Source organism: Parasteatoda tepidariorum, chromosome 3 (assembly GCF_043381705.1).
Source record: "Parasteatoda tepidariorum isolate YZ-2023 chromosome 3, CAS_Ptep_4.0, whole genome shotgun sequence".
In the NCBI taxonomy this organism is placed as follows: domain Eukaryota; kingdom Metazoa; phylum Arthropoda; class Arachnida; order Araneae; family Theridiidae; genus Parasteatoda; species Parasteatoda tepidariorum.
In genome coordinates, this window is record NC_092206.1 from 36,151,413 (window position 1) to 36,170,687 (window position 19,275).

The 19,275-nt window shown below is 27.5% G+C and overlaps 1 protein-coding gene across 3 annotated transcripts in view; it reads right to left on the reverse strand.

Annotated features, from left to right (window-relative positions):
- Positions 1 to 3,568: 3,568 nt before the first annotated feature.
- LOC107442974 (uncharacterized) overlaps positions 3,569 to 19,275 on the reverse strand; it is a 21,996-nt gene continuing 6,289 nt past the window's right edge. Inside the window, exons 1-2 of one of the 3 annotated variants that reach the window (XM_016056694.3) lie at positions 9,442 to 9,864; positions 3,571 to 4,162 (exon numbers count right to left, since the gene is read on the reverse strand). In XM_016056694.3, coding sequence (XP_015912180.1) covers positions 3,781 to 4,162; positions 9,442 to 9,464 — 405 coding nt within the window. In that variant the 5' untranslated portion in view covers positions 9,465 to 9,864 and the 3' untranslated portion in view covers positions 3,571 to 3,780. Of the gene's footprint in view, positions 4,163 to 9,441; positions 9,865 to 18,671; positions 19,266 to 19,275 lie in introns of those variants that run through there. The other 2 variants (XM_043056005.2, XM_043056004.2) reach the window with 2 other exon arrangements.

The following is a 19,275-nucleotide window of genomic DNA, read 5'->3' on the forward strand; positions in this document are numbered from 1 at the left end:
TTCCTGCAACATTGTGAAAAATGGCACTAAGATTGAAAGATTCAAAAATTTTAATTCATATGAAAATTTTTAAAACAGTTGTTACTTTTGTTGTAACAAAGTCCTACACCACATTCCTCACAAATAGTTTGTGTTAATTCTTTGTATTTTGGGTATTTGCATCTGATTCTTTTGTTAGCCCAATTAGGTCAGTGCCCAATTTCATCTTGGCCCACTGGTTTTGGCTGACAATCGCCGAAATCGTCCTTCAAAATTTGTTGGGGCAAAGACATAGGCTTTTTGTGTATGTTGCAGATATGCAACACGGTGATATAAAGGGTTAATATAACTTCAGGAAATGCCTTCTAAACAAATGAAATGAATTTAAAAAAATTTACCTTCTCCCAATATGAGGTGCAATCAAAATCCAGAACTTACTGAGGGGAGGGTGTAACTTACACTTTGCTATCTATAAAAAAGCCATATTGTTCCGAAATAATATTTTGCGTTTAATCGAATAAAATATCATCCACGTCGATGCAACTAATAGATCAGAAGCTGTAAAAGTTTTTGTGGTTAAATACATTACTGTGCAGACGAAAATAGTTTTCGACTCTGTGAATTTTTTATATTTAATTTAATCAGATAAAACGAATTCAAATGAAATCAAGATCAGTATATTATTTACTGCTTCAGGAATATTTAATACCTTATTTTGAACATATTCCCCTTTCGATACAACGAATTGCTGAAACCGAGTAAGATTTTATCCTGTAAGACGCATAATTTGGAAGTAATTTTATTTTAAACTGCATAAATTTTGATTTGTACCCATTTATATATTTGACACAGCTGTATAAGCACTTTTGATGTTGCTATATAATTACCAAAAGTATTTGTACCATACATTTTTAGTTACCTAGAAAGAAATGTAGAATCGGAAATGGGTGTAAGTCAAAACCTTTTTGTAAATTAAATCATTTCAACACTTAAAACTTCTAAATTATTAATTCTACCAATTTGGCTGCTATTTCTGTTTATTTAGAGAAAAAAAAATACGTATAATCATATATATTGATTCACTTATTTAGCGGGGACAAACAGCTCAATATGCATATGTACAAAACAGTACTTTTTTTGATTCGGAGAAACAGTAATAATGAAAAAAGAATCAAGAGAATGTGTATCTCTCCCATTATATAAAAGAAATATAAAAGGTACATATAATAAACGTAACTAATTTTTATTTTCTATTTTGCTATTAACTCTGCTCAGAGGTGACTTGGGTAAGTCTTAGTTTAAGAAAATAAGAGTCATATTAGATGCATTAGAAAACATAAGAAGCGGTGACTGGATGAAATGTGTAAGATGTATGCTATGACTCCAGGAAAAATGTATAAGTTTTAAAACCCTTTGCACAAAATATGATTTATTTTTTTTAAGTAATTGATTAAATCTGCTCATTAAATTTTATTTGCTAGATTTATATTTACTTATTTTCAAAATAAAATTCCTTCCTTACAGCCAATTTTAAGTTTTTCATATAAACTGTATGAAATGTGTCATTTTCTGTAAATTAAATTCGTTTTTTCCATCGCTGTATTAGACGACCATCTCTCCTCGACATTAAGAGATGACAACTTTTTGTTTGCTCTGAAAAAAAAATTTTTTTTGATATTTTGTTCTCAATATATTATTCTTTCTTGCTCAATATATGTTGAATAAATGTATGAGAATTTAAAATAAGCATAAACATTTCTTCTATCTCTATTCTTAATATTTTTATTTTGGTTTGAACTATATCCAAGACCCCCCCTATAAAAAGCACTGACTTATAATTGCATTATTTAGCGTTTGAATGAAAGTATATGCCAAACGCGGCGAACTAAAAGGAGAATTGGACCTGCTTATTGTTTAAGTAACATATGGGAAATATCGCTTAATAGTTAAAGTTGAGAAAACAAGCAGAAAATGAAAGGGTACTAATTATCAAGTAATTATGCAATTTACAGATCTAACTTAAATAAGAGTAATTACTTGTATTTTACTTAGGTTGGATACTAGTTGCTTTGGTTCCTCATTGACGCATAATTCTTAAAGAGTCTTCTTCCCCTGTCGTAAAAAATATAGTTTCCTTTTTTGAATGAATGAACATCCCTCTCCCGGTTTGTATGATGAATGTCATACCATGAATAATTAGGAAATAAGTTTTAAAATACAGGGGGGGGAATAAGGTTCTTTTTAATTTTAATTGAATAAAAATAAAATTTCATCTGATTGTATACAATTTTTTGTTACTTAAATTGACTTCTTTTAAATGGATGTAGAGGTCGTTATAACTGAAAATTTCACAAGTTTTTATTCTTGATAAAATACATTAAGAAAATCATACAAATTTATTAACTTTTTTGTGCTTGACTAATTTTTCAGGAAGCAAGTTTAAGAATAGTGTGTTTTTTCATTTAATTTTTTGTATAACCCATTTTGTTATAAGGTAATCTGTAAATCGCAAATAGAATTTCTTAAATTTGTTGATTTTTCTGTGAGTTATTATCCCATGAATTTCTTGTGAATTTCTCTTCACAGCTGTGTGAAACATCTAACCTTTTTAGAGTTTGCATGCTTGTTGAACTTCAAAATGTATCAGAAGTGCTGAACACTTAATGCAGCATTCAAAATTTACAAGCAACACATTTTATAAACATTTATAGTCGGTTTTGTGTTAAATTTAATTAAACTGTTTAGATTTTTTTTAGCAATATTAATATTTTAAAACTCACTTCCATTATACTTTATAAAAAATTATGATATTAATATATTAATTGCTGCGTTTTATTAATTTATAAAAAAGAATTAAAAAACATAAAAACTCAAATCATGGAATTTCTTTCTTTTTCTTTGAATTAACATTTAAAAAAATTGCAATTCTAACTTCTACTACTCAAATTTCCTACAGTAGAGTTAGATGTGAATTGGGGATAAAGAATAGTTATATTTTTAAAACAAGTAACTCAGAAAGACTCGGATTATAATGAAACTAAGATTTCCTTCATTGTTAAATAACAACAAAGCATAATATCAACTCATGGAATGATTTTCCGATTAAAATGCAACATTAAAAAATTCTCCCATTTTAATTAATATAAAATTTTTAGAAAAAATAAACACCAACTTCAACTTACGAATTTTTTTAGGAATAATATACAACATTAAATAATTCTCAGATTTAAACCTGTAACACTGTTGGTTATGGGACATTTTTAAGTTTGATGAGTTCTAAAATAATTAACAAACTTCTATGTAAGGTTGGGAAATTTATTATTATTGCAGTTTGGAATTAACATAATATGTATACTTTAAGCAAAAATTCTTTTAGACTGCATAATCTGTATGTTTAAATGTGGCAAGAATGTTAATCTCGCGCTAGAAAAGATTAGCTAATAAACTTTTTTTTTCGGTAAATGAATAAATACTACAGTGTCAAATCTTGCAAATTAAAAAAAAAATGTAAATAAAGCAATAAATCAGAAACAAAATGAATTTTTGAATAACTACAGTACAAAAAAATAGAATTAATAAATTTATTGAAATTTTGAAAAGAAACATAACGTACTATACAAATCTGCTTTTATATATTCTTCAACCTAATTCATACAACATTACTCAAATAACATTTCCCTCATTCATTGCAGAAACCGCGAACTCTTGCTTCCATCGTGTGCAAAGATGGATACGGGATTTGAATGGTGAATTAAAATCGCGTTCGTTAAAATACCTATTTTACCCCTCAATTTTCTGCGTCTATGATACATCTTTTTTTGCACCAACATCTTTAGGTTTTACCCATTTGTATGGATTAGGTTTTTGTTTTTCTAATTTCTCGAGCAGCAATCGGAAATTGTTGGGTTGCTCGTTTTCCTTGTTCTCGAAGAGCTCCAGTTTCCTTGGACCAATGTGTCGGTAGATGCACTTCGGATTTCTGCATGCGGCATTATACTTACAGGTTGGATGCTGGAAGTGGCACTTTTGACCCATGCGGCACTTCGGAAAAAATCGGCACTTGGGAGTTTGCTGAATTTTCTCTTTTTCAGGATTACCTTTCATACTCTTGCTGTTTTTAGTAGCAATATCTTCAACTGCCTTTCTCTTTGTCTGCTGCACGGGTCTAACAGGTGCTGAGATTCTGAAGAAAAAAATATAGACAATTAAATCATAACACTTCATAAAAAGTAATGCATCAACAATGGTATCATTAAATTACGCTGCAAAAAAATCTGAAACTAATTACGGTAAAGAGTACTGGAAATCAGTTTGACTGCGCGTTTCACTGTAAAAAAAATTTCGGGACAAAAGTTATATACTGGAAATTTTGTAATAATATATACTGTAAAATCGCTAATTCACCTTAATTAAATAAATGATTCCATAAAATTAATGTGGTTACATAAACTAATATATAACATTTTATAAGGGCGAAATAGTCTGCTGGCTTGGTAGGGCGTTTCCGAGTAGAAATGAGCTCTACCCCAAAATACGACTTTTTTTCATTTTCTCGAAAAAACAGGTGCTTGTTTTTTCACCAGATAAGTACTATTATTTCAAAAAATTCTGCAAAATGCCTGCATTGTGGTCAGTGCATGCCGAGAGCACCATTCGTACGACCATTCTCCGCGACGCTGAGATTCGAACCTGGGACATCTCAAAGAGTACTCTATGCTACCGGAGCTCTAATCGTCTCAGTATGAAGAAAATCTTAAACTTTTTTCATCTTAAAAAAGTTATTGAAATAATATATAAGTGTAAAAAAGTTTAAACTATAGAGGCCTACCAGAATGAAAATGTATGGTAAACAAATGTGCCAAAAAATTATATATTAAAAAAATACATTGTTAAAGTATCGATTTAAAAATAAAATTGGATCGCAGTTTTATTTATACGATGTTATTATTATTAAATATTTCCTGAAAAATAAGAGCAAGTATTTTTCGATACTTCTCTGCTACTTTCTATACTTAATCGTAAAATGATATGAAAGAGAAAGAGTGATTATACGGTAAGGAAAACTGAAAACTGCTTTGCAAATATACAGAGAAAGTCTGCAATAATGGGATTTTTTACAGTGAGTGGGTAACGGCGAGAAACAGAAATGGTTTCTTAAACAGTGTTTTTTCCCTGTGAAAAATATCTTTTTCTTCAGTTAAGTTAATCCAGTTAATCCTTACAGGGTACGATACATCTTTAAACTTAGGACTCATTATTCACAGACAAATTCGGTGCTAATAGTTCGATGAGTCGATGTCTCGTGAAACGTCGATAATTTTAATTTATCGCGAGAACGGTATTTAAAAGATATTCTCACGATATATGAAAATTTCGAAAAATTTTAACATAAGCTAAATATTGACACACGATGAATATCAAAAAATATGTGGGCACAATAAATATCCACAAACGATAATATCGTAACAAAATCAGTAAAACCCATCCATGAAGAAGAAAACCTTTTCCTTCACTACAGCATTTCACAGCCAAAGGACATGCTTGGCGCTATTCTTGGAGTACGTGATATATCAATAAATTAGTGTACATATTTTACTCCTCTTTTACACATCTATGATTCTTTAAATTTCAACTGAATTTTGAAAAATAATTAATATTGAAAATTTTATTTATGAAAAATCAAATCGCATATTATAATATTTCATCGTTATCAATTACAAATTATCAAATTAAATTTGACGTAAATTAATATTTTCTGACATAATTGGATCAAAATTTTCTCTTTATAAGCAGCTGAATTCAAGATTAATGGGATTAAATCTCTTTCTATATTCCAATGTCTCTGAATAAAAATTACTAATTTTTTCAAAAAAGATTAATTAATATTCTATAAGCATTTGACCCATTAATTTTTCAAATGTAAAGAAACTCAATTTTTTAAAGGTAAAAGTGTGTAAAGTAATCACTTTTTTAATATCCATTTTCGCAAATAAAATAAAGAAAGTTTATTCACAAAAAAATATTTGACAAAATTTTAACATTACCACATATTTAAAATAACAAAACTAATTCAGAATTTATTAATTTAAAAGAATCAAAATAGTAACTTTGAACGAATAAATATTAAACCAAAGTAGCCAACTGCTACAGGACTGCCTACTATTGACTATGACAAAATTATGTTATTCTATACAAATAAAGCCAGTGAAAAAAAAAATCTCTAAACAAAACTTTTTTTAAATTAATTAATAAAATTCATATTAAAGGAATAAAAAATTAAATCATGCAATAATTTACTCTTCCCACATATTAAAAATGACTTATTTTTCATATTATCTATGTCAATAGATGTTATATACTTCATTAGGAAAAACAAAATAGGAAAATCTCAATTTGAATAGGTAATTCCTTCTCTGACAGACAATTTTCATTTAATTAACCTAAGTGCAAAAGTATACAGAAATTGCAGTATAAAAAACTTCTTAATGAATTAATGCTCTCTATTCAAAGCAATTGTCATTTATAATCATTTTAATTATGAAATTTTAAATAAAAAACTCTTCTGGGAGCATTAATAACGAATGATTTCATCAAATAAATCTAGCATTAAATTAAAATTACATTGTGTCCTATTTACTTCGCTGAAAAAAGCATTAAAAGAGAGAGAGGAAGAACTTAAATATGTTTGAGAGCAATTTCTGTCGCTTCAATACTGAATCAACTGATTCCTAATACCACAGAACAAAATTTTTTTATAAAATAAATTAATAAATCTTATAAATAACGAAATACATTTAAGTATTAAGGAACAAAAAATTTAATTAAAAAACACTTCGTGGAGTACAAAAACAAATCATTTAATCAAAAAATATTTACATTAAAATTAAATTACATTTGTCACATTTATTTTGTATTAAAAAGGAGAGAGAAAGAACTGAGACATTTAGAGTAATTTTTGTCACTTCAATGCAGAATCAGTTATTGCCAGACACCACACCATAAAATAATAAATACTTTAAATAACAAAATACATAAGTAATAAACTAAAATAAATTTAATTAAAAAACCTTCTCGTGAAGCACTAAAACAAACAATTTACTCAAATATATCTTACATTAAATTTAAATTTCATTATATCACATTTACTTTACTAAAGAAAAATATTAAAAGTGAGAGAGGGAGAAATAAGATATTTAAAGCAATTTATGTCGTTTCAAAGCAGAATCAAATGATTCCTGATAACTTGGAATAAAATATTTTATAAAATTAACTAATAAATACTATAAATAACAAAATTCAATTAAGTAACTAAATGAACAAAATTTATTTGAAAAAAATAACTCTTCGTGGAGTATAAAAAATTTACTTTGATAAAAGAAGTACTAAGAATAGAGAGAGGAAGAACTGGGATATTTAGAGTAATTTTTGTCACTTCAATTCCAAATCAACTGATTTTTGATACCACAGAACAAAATATTTAATAAAATAAATTATTAAATGCTATAAATAACGAAATCCATTTCAGCAATTAACTTAATTAAATTAAAAAAAAGCTCTTTATGAAGTTCCAAAACATAATATATCATGTTAATTAAATATATCTTACATTAGTTTTAAATTAAATTATATCATATCTTTAGCTAAAGAAAAATATTAAAAGTAAGAGAGGAGGAAATGAGATATTTAGAGTAATTTCTGTTATTTCAAAGAAGAACCAACTGATTACTGATATTTTGAATAAAATATTTACAAGATAAATTAATAAATACTTTAAATAAATGAATTTATTTAAGCAATTAACTAAAAAACATTTTATAGAAAACCCACCGTGGAGTATAAAAAAAATTTAATCAAATATATCTTACATTAAATTTAAATTAAATTATATCGAATTTACTTAGATAAAAAAAAGTATTAAAAGTGAGAGAGGAATAAATGAGACATTTAGAGAAATTTCTGTCGCTTCAATGCAGAATCAACTGATTCCTGATACCACAGAATAAAATATTTTATAAAATAAATTAATAAATACTTTAAATAATGAAATCCATTTGAGGAATAAACTTAACTAAATTAAACTTTAAAAAAATTATTCATTGAGTTCAAAAGCAAATACTTTAATCAAATAAGTCTTACAACAAATATCAATGCAGAATCAACTGATTCCTGATACCACAGAATAAAACATTTTGTAAAATAAATTCATAAAAATTTCAAATAATAAAATCCATTTCAGCAATCAAATTAATTAAATAAAAATTTAAAAAAAACTGTTTGTTAAGTAAAAAATAAATAATTTAATCAACTGAATCTTATATTTAATTAAAATTACATTATATCACATTTACTTCTCAAGAAAAGGAATTAAAAAAGCATGGAAAAGCTGAGATATTCAGAGTAATTTCTGGGGCTTCGTTGCAGAATCAACTGATTCCTGAGACCATAGAATAAAATTTATTAATAAATATTTTTAATAACGAAATCCATATCATCAATAAACTTAATTAAGTTTAACTAAAAACCACTTTTAGGAGAAAAAAAAAACAAATAATTTTATACACTATATTATATTTACTTCGGTAAAAAAAAGTATTACAAAAGAGAAAAGAAATGAGGTATAATTTCGGACGTTTTAATGAAAAATCACCTAATTCCTCATACCACAAAATTAATATTTTATAAAAGGAATTTTAATTAACACTAATTAACAAACTACTTTTAGGGAAATTAGGTTAATTGAATTTAAATAGAGAACTATTCGTGGAGTTAGGCACTTCAAGGCCGAATTAATTTATTCTTGATACCACAGAACAAAATATATTATAAAACAAATAAATAAATACTTTAAATACCGAAATCCATTTCAGCAATAAACTTAATAAAATTTAAAAAAAAAGCTCTTTTCTTTAAAAACAAATTGTTTAATCAAATAAATCTTACATTAAATTAAAATTACACTATGCATTTTTTACTTGCTTTAAAGAAGTATTAATAGGAAGAGTGAGGGAAATGAGATATTTAAAGTAATTTCTGATGTTTCAATACAGAATCCTGATACCACAAATTAAAGTAATTTATAAAACAAATAAATAAATGCTTTACATACCGAAATCCATTTCAGCTATAAAAGTTTTTTCTCAGAGTTCAAAAACAAATTATTTAATCGAATAAATCTTACATTAAATTAAAATTACATTGTCATATTTTTAAAAAAAGTATTAAAAGAAAGAGTGGGAGAAATGAGATATTTAAATTAATTTCTGAATTATTTAAATAAATCAATCTTATATTTTCAAATCTATTCAACAATTTCAAATACTAAAACTTATTCAGACTCAGATGAACCATAACCGTAAGCCACATTTTTCTTCTAATTAGAACGTATTAAATGAAATGGAGATGGAAGAATGAAAATCCTTAATTAATCAATAAATAAATTAATAAAAAATAAAGTAAACTTACTTAATATCCCTGAGCAGAGACATCGTTAATGTTCTTAAAAATTCTTCACAAAATCTTAAAAAATTCTTTACACCAAGTTTTCACTTCACTTTTCTGCAAGTATAACTATTAAGAAACAAAGTCACGAACTTGCCGTACAACACCGAAGTGAATACTGCAATTTTAAAGTAACAGTTATGTACTTTTGCTGCAACAATAGATGCTCTTAAAAAAACTGCCTCCCATTGGTCAAGCCTGGACACTTAATCATAACTATTGTCACTCGTGTCTAGTCATAACCTATCCCCACCCCCCACAATTCTTTTCCTGCATCATGCAAACTATAAGAAATCATTGGGGGTATTACATACTTTGAAGCTCTTATCAATGATAATTACTCTTTCCAAGAATGACATGTCTTTGGGGCTAATTATGCCAAAGGAAAAGTTCTATAAAGCTCAACAAGCATTACAGAATTTTGTCACAATCCTTTAAAATTTAAATATTTCATTCAAATATTTAAGAAAAACAGTTATTATTAGAATTCAATTAAGTAGTATTAAATATTTATGTAAAAATAAAATTAAGTTACGCATTGTTTCATTGAAGCAATTTATAAATGATATAAACCTTCAAAAAAACTCTTCAAATGTACTATCTAAAAGTTCATCTCCAACATTAATATTTGTGTTTAAGATAAATAATTTTTGCGAATAAAATCTTAAACCACCTTTGATTTGATATTATTCTCCGTCTTATTAAGAATGATCTTTTTATTTTTAAATGTAAATAGAAATGTAATTTGTAATTTTCAAAGATAGCTTATATGGATAGGGGCAGTGTCAGTTTTGGTTTTTCCACTGACAGCAGAAAGGCTCATGTGTGTTTGTAGACAATGTGTCCCCTGAAGAAGTGCTGTCTTACAGGCACACATATATTCTATTTTATTACTTTTTCCTGCTTTAAAATTTGTTTCAATATCTAAAGTTATATGGATAATACCAGATAGTAAGAAGACTAACAATTTTTAGAAATATCTTTAAAGTAATTTAAATACATTTTTAATTATTTTTAATTTTGATGTTTATTTTAGTTTTTTACATATTTTTTCTTTGCAATAAAATCGAGGATTTTATGGAAAAATAATGCGTAATTTTGAACATACTTACGGCGAAGTCAAATTTTTCATTCATTTTCCAATTTTCCTCTTCCAATTTTCTTCTTTTATTTGCGAATTCCATTTTCGCCTGGAAAATAAGTTTGTGGATAAAGCTATGGCTTACAAATGATCCAAATAAAATATTCAATTCTAAAAATTTTACCCTAGCAACCATATCATTGAAACAATATAGCTTAATTTTGTAATATTTGACGAAACATACATAATAAAAGCGAAACATAATAAAAATGTACCAGGCTTTATGCAGTGAACATGAAAAAAAAAAACATTCTAAATATTTTTTATGCAATTGTCGGATTTTCACGCATTATAACTCAAGGGTTTTGTACTCTGTCTTTAACTAAGTTAATTAATTAGCGCAAAAATAGTTTGAGCTATGAAATCTAACACAAAATTAACTTTCTTTAAATAACCTCACTTTTTTTAAATTCTATTTAGATTTTTGACCATGAAAATATGGGTCGCTATAACGTTTAAAATAAGCTCTTGGAAGTTTCGGTAGGAGTGCGGTCAAAAGTTGAGATAAGCTAGAGAAAGTGTTGAATGAGGACCAGTAATAAATTGAAGAAATTATAAAACTCATATAAAAGAGAAAACTTTCTTTTTTAAAAGTCTATGAGGTTAACAAAACATTTAATAAGAAAAAAACATTTAAAAGAAAAAAAAAATCAAAANAAAAAAAAAAAAAAAAAAAAAAAAAAAAAAAGAGCGATTGTCTCATTCTTGAAATTGTTAATCTGTTAGAGGAATTCAATGTAAGGAGGGAAATTCAATCACTTGTGTTTCAGTCTCCTCAAGAATATCTTTATTTTCTCAGAAATGAGTTAATTTAAATAAAAATTTCTCAGAACAACACCTGCGAATTGATGACCTCCCCCATAAGGTAGAAAATTGTTTGAGATAACATACTTCGCTACATTGTTATGAATCATTGTTATTGTCACGTGTCTTATTACCTAAGGCCAAAGACACTCTCCATTCATATTAAAAGTATGAAAGGCTGTTTCCTGCTTCATAAATGAGAAAAATTATTTAGTAATAACCTCCCTGACTGACTCAAATCATCTTTTTCAGTTAAAAGCTGTAAAGATGGATTCATGGACAAAGGATTGTAAAACATACTTTTCTCAATCTAGAATTGTGAAGTATCAGTTTCCTTATCTGTCAGAGTAAAGAAAAATGTCCTCTCCATTTTTAAAGTTAATTTTTTTTTTCCGAATATGAAATTTTAGTTCACTTTATTTTATACCCGTTTTATTATACCTAAAAGTTTGCCCGTTTTATTATACCTTACTATACCTATATATTTAAATCATTAGCGGGTATTTGAAAATTAGCTCACGATTAAATTAGCTAGAAATTGAATCAAAAGAGTACAGTAAAAGCTCGATATGACGATTACGGAATATTTTTCTTTAAAAAATGCCTTTTATGTTATATTGCATACAAAAGGGCAAAATGGAAGATATTTTTATTTATTTCTAGTATCGATAAAGAAAATTCAAATACAACTTTCTTTCGACCTCAAATTCTTATTCTAAAGTTAGTCCTTTATTTTTCTGTTACAAACATGTTGGAAAATAACATTGATCAACTACCTTCCAAAAAGTAATATTCCTACTTACAAAAGAAAAATGCAGTTTATTGCTATTTTCAATGTTGTTTATTTTTTTTAAAAAAATCGCTATTTTAACAATTAATGTAAGTAATCCATTATTATTACATCAATTTTGCTGAAATGGAAGTTCCATCGGTCATTGTGAAGTTTTATGAATAAAAATTTAAACTATATATGATTTAAACTATGTGACTAAAAAATAGTACATAGTTTTAAAAAATTATTTTAATATGGAATTATCTTTGAATTGACAAATTTTATAAATGTGGACAAAATTTTTAATGCGCTAAAAAAATTCCCGCGATCTAACGAAATATGCAAACATTACATTAATATTAAAGGGCCAACTCTTTCGACTAAACTTTTCAGAATAATGTATATATATATATATATAAGGAATATAAATCTTTCGTGACAATAATTTGATGGAAAGTCCTTGAAAATAANATATATATATACAAAGTACTGCTTATACGAATAAAAAATAGAGAAAACAAATAACTTTACATGAAACTAATGTTAAATTTCCTCGTTTAAATGAATATTTGTTGTTTCCAGTCCTCGCTTAATTGAATAAAAGAGAAGTACAGAAATGAAAAAAAGTCCGTTTATTTTTAAGAAACGTGTCACCAACTAGAAAGAAATTTTCAGTTAAGAAGATAAGAATTCCATAGATAGTCTCTTCAATAGGGTCTGATCAATAGGGACTTGTTTATTTGTTGCTCTGAACAGGTGTTATAGTTTAAGAATTAATCAAATCTTGCTGGTACACAGTGGAGTGAATGAAGAGAATTTTATCTCTCTTTACTGCCCCTTTTTACTGTGATTAGTAATTGCCTCAATTATTACCCCCCCCCCCGCTACTAAGAATATACTGATTTCGCTTCTAGGTAGGTCTCTCTTCTCATTGACATGAGGTATCATGTTCCAGCTATCTCGTCACAAACCCAAGTCCCCCTCTGTGTGTGTGCAGTCCTAATCCTCAATCAATCTTCAATTGTCAAAATCGGAGTTGGGGTGAGGAACAAAGATGAATCTTGGAGAGGGTTGCTTGACGAGTATCCTTTATCGCCCACGCAGAGATTTTTTCTTTTTTTCTTTAATTGCAAAATACTTATATTAAGAAAATACTATATTTTCTTAAACTTTCGAAAAGTTACTTTTGGTTTACGTAAAAATTATTTAATTTCAGACCATTTATCAAAAATTAAATAAAGTAATTTCATATTTAACACTTAATGTAAACGGTGTTTTAAAACCCATAAATGTCTTTTAATTATAACTTAACTCAGTTAATAATTTTTGTTTGTAGTTATTTAATTAAATTTCTATTATGTTATGCGTGCTAAATTATTAATTATTTATTAATTATTACTAATTTCTTATTAACATTGTGCAATGATTTTTAAAGAAATTTTTTTTCACAGTGTGTAACTGGGTATTATTTTCAGTATCGTTCTTGTATCAGAATATTAAACGATTGAATGCTAATTTTGAACTCTAAGCTTATATTCTGATTTGCTATAATTATAAATGTCCAATTAAAAATTTTATAAAATATTTGTGCTTAATATTCTTATGATTTTTAACTAATAAGTTCTCAATGGCTTTAATGTTAGATTACATTTTTAGTTTAATTTATGCGCATTTTAATTTTTCATTTTAACATACGATAACAATTCATTTTAATTTACAATACTCAAATTATACCAGTTAGCATTAGTAAGTGTAGTGTTAACTCCTTCATAAGTTTTTAAAATTACATTTTTTTTTAAGTTGTATTCTTTAACATTTATTGAAATCGGAAGCCCTATCTCTTTACAGGAAGGGTTTATAAAATGAGAAAATTTTGAAGGAGCCTTTTTAACTTTAAAAATATGAAACATCAAAACTCAGACTTTCAATAGTTTCGCAGTATATACATCACAGTATATGTCATGTCCTACAAAAGATGTTATTAATTGTAATTTTTTCTTGTTAAAAAACAAAAAATTACTCTTAAACTTTAAAAATGCTTATTTTCTCTGTACAAAATGTTTTCTATGAGTTAGGATTCTTGACACTCAAAATGCGTAGCAATACCCCAATAGTTCAAGCAAAGAGGTTATTTTAATATAACTTCAGGGCATTTCACCCATGCTAATGAAATGAATTTTAAAAAAATTACCTTCTCCCAATATGAGCTGCTATCAAAATCTAGAACTTATTGGGAGGAGAGGGCGACTTACACTTTGCTATCTAGAAAAAAGCCATGTTGTACCGAAATATTATTATACATTTAATCGAATAAAATATCATCCACGTCGATGCAACTAATAGATCAGAAGCTATAAAAGCTTTTGTGGTTAACTACATTGCTGTGCAGACTAAAATAGTTTTCAACTCTGTGAATTTTTTAGGCTTAATTTAATCGGATAAAACGGACTCAAAGGAAATCCAGATCACTTTAGTGTTAACAGTTTCAGGAATATTTAATATCTTATTTTGAGCATATTCCCTTTTCGATATATCGAATTGCTGAAGCCGAATAAGATTTTAACCTGTAAGACGCATAGTTTGGAAGTAATTTTATTTTAAACTGCATTAATTTTGATTTGTACCTATTAATATATTTGACATTGCTGTATAAGCACTTAGGTACTTTTGATATTGCTATATAATTACTAAAAGTATTTGCACTATTCATTTTAGTTACCTAGAAAGAAATGTAGAATCGGAAGTAGATGTAAGTCAAGGCCTTTTTATAAATTAAATCATTTTTGCACTTAAAACATCAAAATTATTATTTCTATTAATTTGGTTTCGATCTCTGTCTATTTAGACAAAAAAATACGTTTAATCAAATATATTTATTTGTGTATATAGCAGTGACAAACAAGTCAATATGCATAAGTGCAAAACAGTACTTTTTATCAATGAAAAATTTTATAAATTTTGAACAACTGCTAATAGTTCTAAGTTATAAGAGATGCTGAAATCAATATCAGGGGCAACATATTTTCAAAATCTATTCAAATATTGGCGTATGCGGATGATTTAGACATCATTGCAAGAACTGTTTCTGCATTAAAAGAAGCTTTCCTTTCTTTGGAGCTTGCTGCTAGGGATATGGGACTAATCATCAATACCGATAAGACCAAATACATGCCTGTACTTGCTAAATTAAATTTTACTGAATCCTATCTGGAGATTGGTTCCCACAGGTTTCAGACTGTTCAGAATTTTACTTACCTTGGTTCAATAGTTACCGCCGACAATAATATAGACAATGAGATTCGGAGTCGTCTAATTTGTTCAAATAAAGCTTTTTATGGTTTAAAACGTTTTTTCAAATCCTCTCTTTTATCAAAAAGTACAAAACTTTTACTCTCTAAAACATTAATTAGGCCAATACTTACCTATGGCTCTGAGACCTGGAAACTAACTCAAGCTGGTGAAAATAAAATTGCCATTTTTGAGAGAAAAGTTTTAAGGGCCATCCTTGGTGGGATAAAAATAAATAATTCCTGGAGAAGATGATATAATACTGAACTGTATAAAATCTACAGAGAGATATTATGAAATTCATTAAAATACATCGAATGAACTGGGCAGCTCACATTTTCAGAAGGAATGATGACTCAAATTTAAAAAAAATCCTGTTACACAAACCCCTAACGAACAGGAAAAGAGGTAGACCCAGGCTGAGATGGCTGGATTTAGTTGAGACTGATTTCCTTACTCTAAAGGAGAAAAACTGGCGAACAAGTGTCAAAAGTAGAGAGAAGTGGATTCGAATTCAAAGGAAGGCACTGGCCCACCCTGGGCTGTCTAGCCAGATATGATGATGATGCTAATAGTTCTATAAACTTCGATTCAGCATTAAAAAAAACACTTCGGAAAAAATATGTCACTACACTTGAGCCGACACATCAAGTTCAAAACCAGTTACTTGAGAGTAAACAACAGCAATAATTAAAAACGAATCAAGAGAGGGTGTATTTCTCCCATTATATAAAGAAAAATGTACAGATAATAAACGTAACTAATTTCAATTTTCTATTTTGCTATTAACTCTGCTCTGAGGTGACTAGGGTAAGTCTTGGTTTAAGAAAATAAGAGGTATATTAGAAACATTAGAAAGCATAAGAAACGATGACTGGATGAAATGTGTAAGATGTATGCTATGATTTCAGACAAAATGTATAAGTTTTAAAACCCTTTGCCCAAAATATGATTTTTTTAAAGTAATTGATTAAACCTGCTCATTTAATTTTATTTGCTAGATTTATTTTTACTTATTTTCAAGATAAAATTCATTCCTTACAGCCTATTTTAAGTTTTTCATATCAACTGTATGAAATGTGTTATTTTCTATAAATTAAATTCATCTCTTTCCATTGCTGTATTAGACGCTTATCTTCCCTCGACATTAAGAGATGACAACTTCCTTGTTTGCTTTCAAGCAATTTTTTTCTGATATTTTGTTTTCAATATTTCACTATTTTTTGCTCCATATATGTTGAATGAAGGTATGAGAATTTAAAATAAACATAAGTATTTCTTCTATCTCCATTCTTAATATTTTTATTTTGATTTGAACTATATCTAAGACCTACCCTATAAAAAGTACTAATTTATAACTGCATTATTTAGTCTTTGAATGAAAGTATATGCCAAATACAGCGAACTAAAAGGAGAATTGGACCTGCTTATTGTTCAAGTAACATCAGGAAAACATCGTTTAATAGTTAAAGTTGAGACAACAGGCAGAATAAGAAAGGGTACTAACTATCAAGTGATTATTCAATTTACTGACCTAAGTTAAATAAGATTAAATACTTGTATTTTAATTGGGTAGGACAATACGCAGAATAATCAGTAATCACTAGTTGCTTTTGTTCTCAATTGACGCATGATTCTTAAAGAGTCTTCTATCCCTGTTTTAAAAAATATAGTTTTTTATGTTTTATTTTGAATGAATGAATAAACATTAAAAATGAGGGTAGGTGATCTCTAAGCCTCTCCTGTTTGTAAGGAGAATGACATACCATGAATAATTAGGAAATAAGCTTTAAAATAGAAGGGGGGAAATAAGATTTCTTTTTGTTTTCAATATAATAACAAAATTGTTCAACTGATTGTGTACAATTTTTTTCTTACTTAAATTGACTTCTTTAAAATGTATGTAAAAGTCGTTATAACTGAAAATTTCACAAGTTTTTATTCTTGATAAAATCATAAAAGTTGATTAAATTCTTTGTGTTTGCCAAATTTTTCCGTAAACAATTTTTACAGTAATGTGTTCTTTCTTTTCCTTTTTTGTATAGCCCCATACAAATAAAAGTTTATCAAAAAATGCATTCAGTTTTCGATTCATTATAAAGTAACATTCAAATCGCAAATAGAATTTCTGAAATTTGATTATTTTTATGTGAGTTATTATCCCATGAATTTCCTGCGGATTTCTCTCCGTAGCTGTGTGAAACATCTAACTTTTTTAAAGTTTGTATGCTTGGTGAAATTCAAAATGTATCAAAAGTACTGAACACTTAATGCAGCATTCAAAATTTACAAACAGCACATTTCATAAACATTTATAGTCAGTTTTGTGTTAAATTTTATAAAACTGTTAAAGTTTTCTCAGCAATATTAATATTTCAAAATTTGCTTCCATTATTTTTAATAAAAAAATATTATATTAATATATTAATTGCTGCGTTTTAATACTTTTTTTTAAAAAAATTAAAAAACATTAAACTCAAAAATCATGGAATTTTATTTCCCCTTGAAGTAACATTTGAAAAAATTGAAATTCCAACTTCCACTACTCAAATTTCCTACACTAGAGTTTGGTGAGAATTGGATAAGGAATTTTTATACTTTTAAAACAAGTAATTTAAAGAGATTTGGATTATTATGAAACTGAGATTTCATTCATTGTTAAATAACAACAAAGCATAATATCAACTCATTGATTGATTTCTCAATGAATATGTAACATTAAAAAATTCTTCCACTTTAATTCAGATAAAATAAACACTATCCTTAAATTACGGGATCAGATAAAATGTTTTTATAGGAATAATATATAGCATTAAATAAATGACAGATTTAAACTTATAACACTGTTGCTTATGGGACATTTTTTAATTTGATGAGTGCTAAAAGAAGTAACAAACTTCTATGTAAGGCTCGGGAAATTTATTACTATTACAGTTCTGAATTAATATAATATATCCTACGCAAAAATTCACTAGGCTGAATAATCTGTGTGTTTAAATGTGGCAAGAATGTTAATCTTGAGCTAGGAGAGATTAGCTAAAAAACTATCTTCCCGATAAATGAATAAATACTGCAGTATCAAATCCTGCAATTGGAAAAAAAATTTAAATAAAGCAATAAATCAGAAACAAAATAAATTTTTAAGTAACCACAGTACAAGAAAAAATAAGAATTAAAAAATTTATTGAAATTTTTAAAAAGAAACTAACTTACTATACACATCTGCTTTTATATATTCTTCAATCTAATTCATACAACATTACTCAAATAACATTTCTCTCATTCAGTGCAGAGATCTAGTACTCTTCCTTTCATCGCGTGCAAAGATGGATACGGGATTTGGTTTGTTAATTGAAATCGCGTTCTTTAAAACACTTATTTAACCCCCCAATTTTCTGCGTCTATGGTATATCTTTTTTTGCACCAATATCTTTAGGTTTTACCCATTTGTATGGATTAGGCTTTTGCTTTTCTAATTTCTCGAGCAGCAATCGGAAACTGTTGGGTTGCTCGTTCTCCTTGTTCTCGAAGAGCTCTATTTTTCTGGGACCAATGTGTCGGTAAATGCACTTCAGATTTCTGCATGCGGCATTATACCTGCAGGTTGGATGCTGGAAGTGGCACTTTTGACCCATGCGGCACTTCGGAAAAAATCGGCACCTGGGAGTTTGCTGAAGTTTCTCTGTTTCAGGATCTCTTTTCATACTCTTGCTGTTTTTAGTAGCAATATCTTCAACCGCTTTTCTCTTTATCTGTTGAAAGGGTCTAACAGGTGCAGAGATTCTGAAAAAAA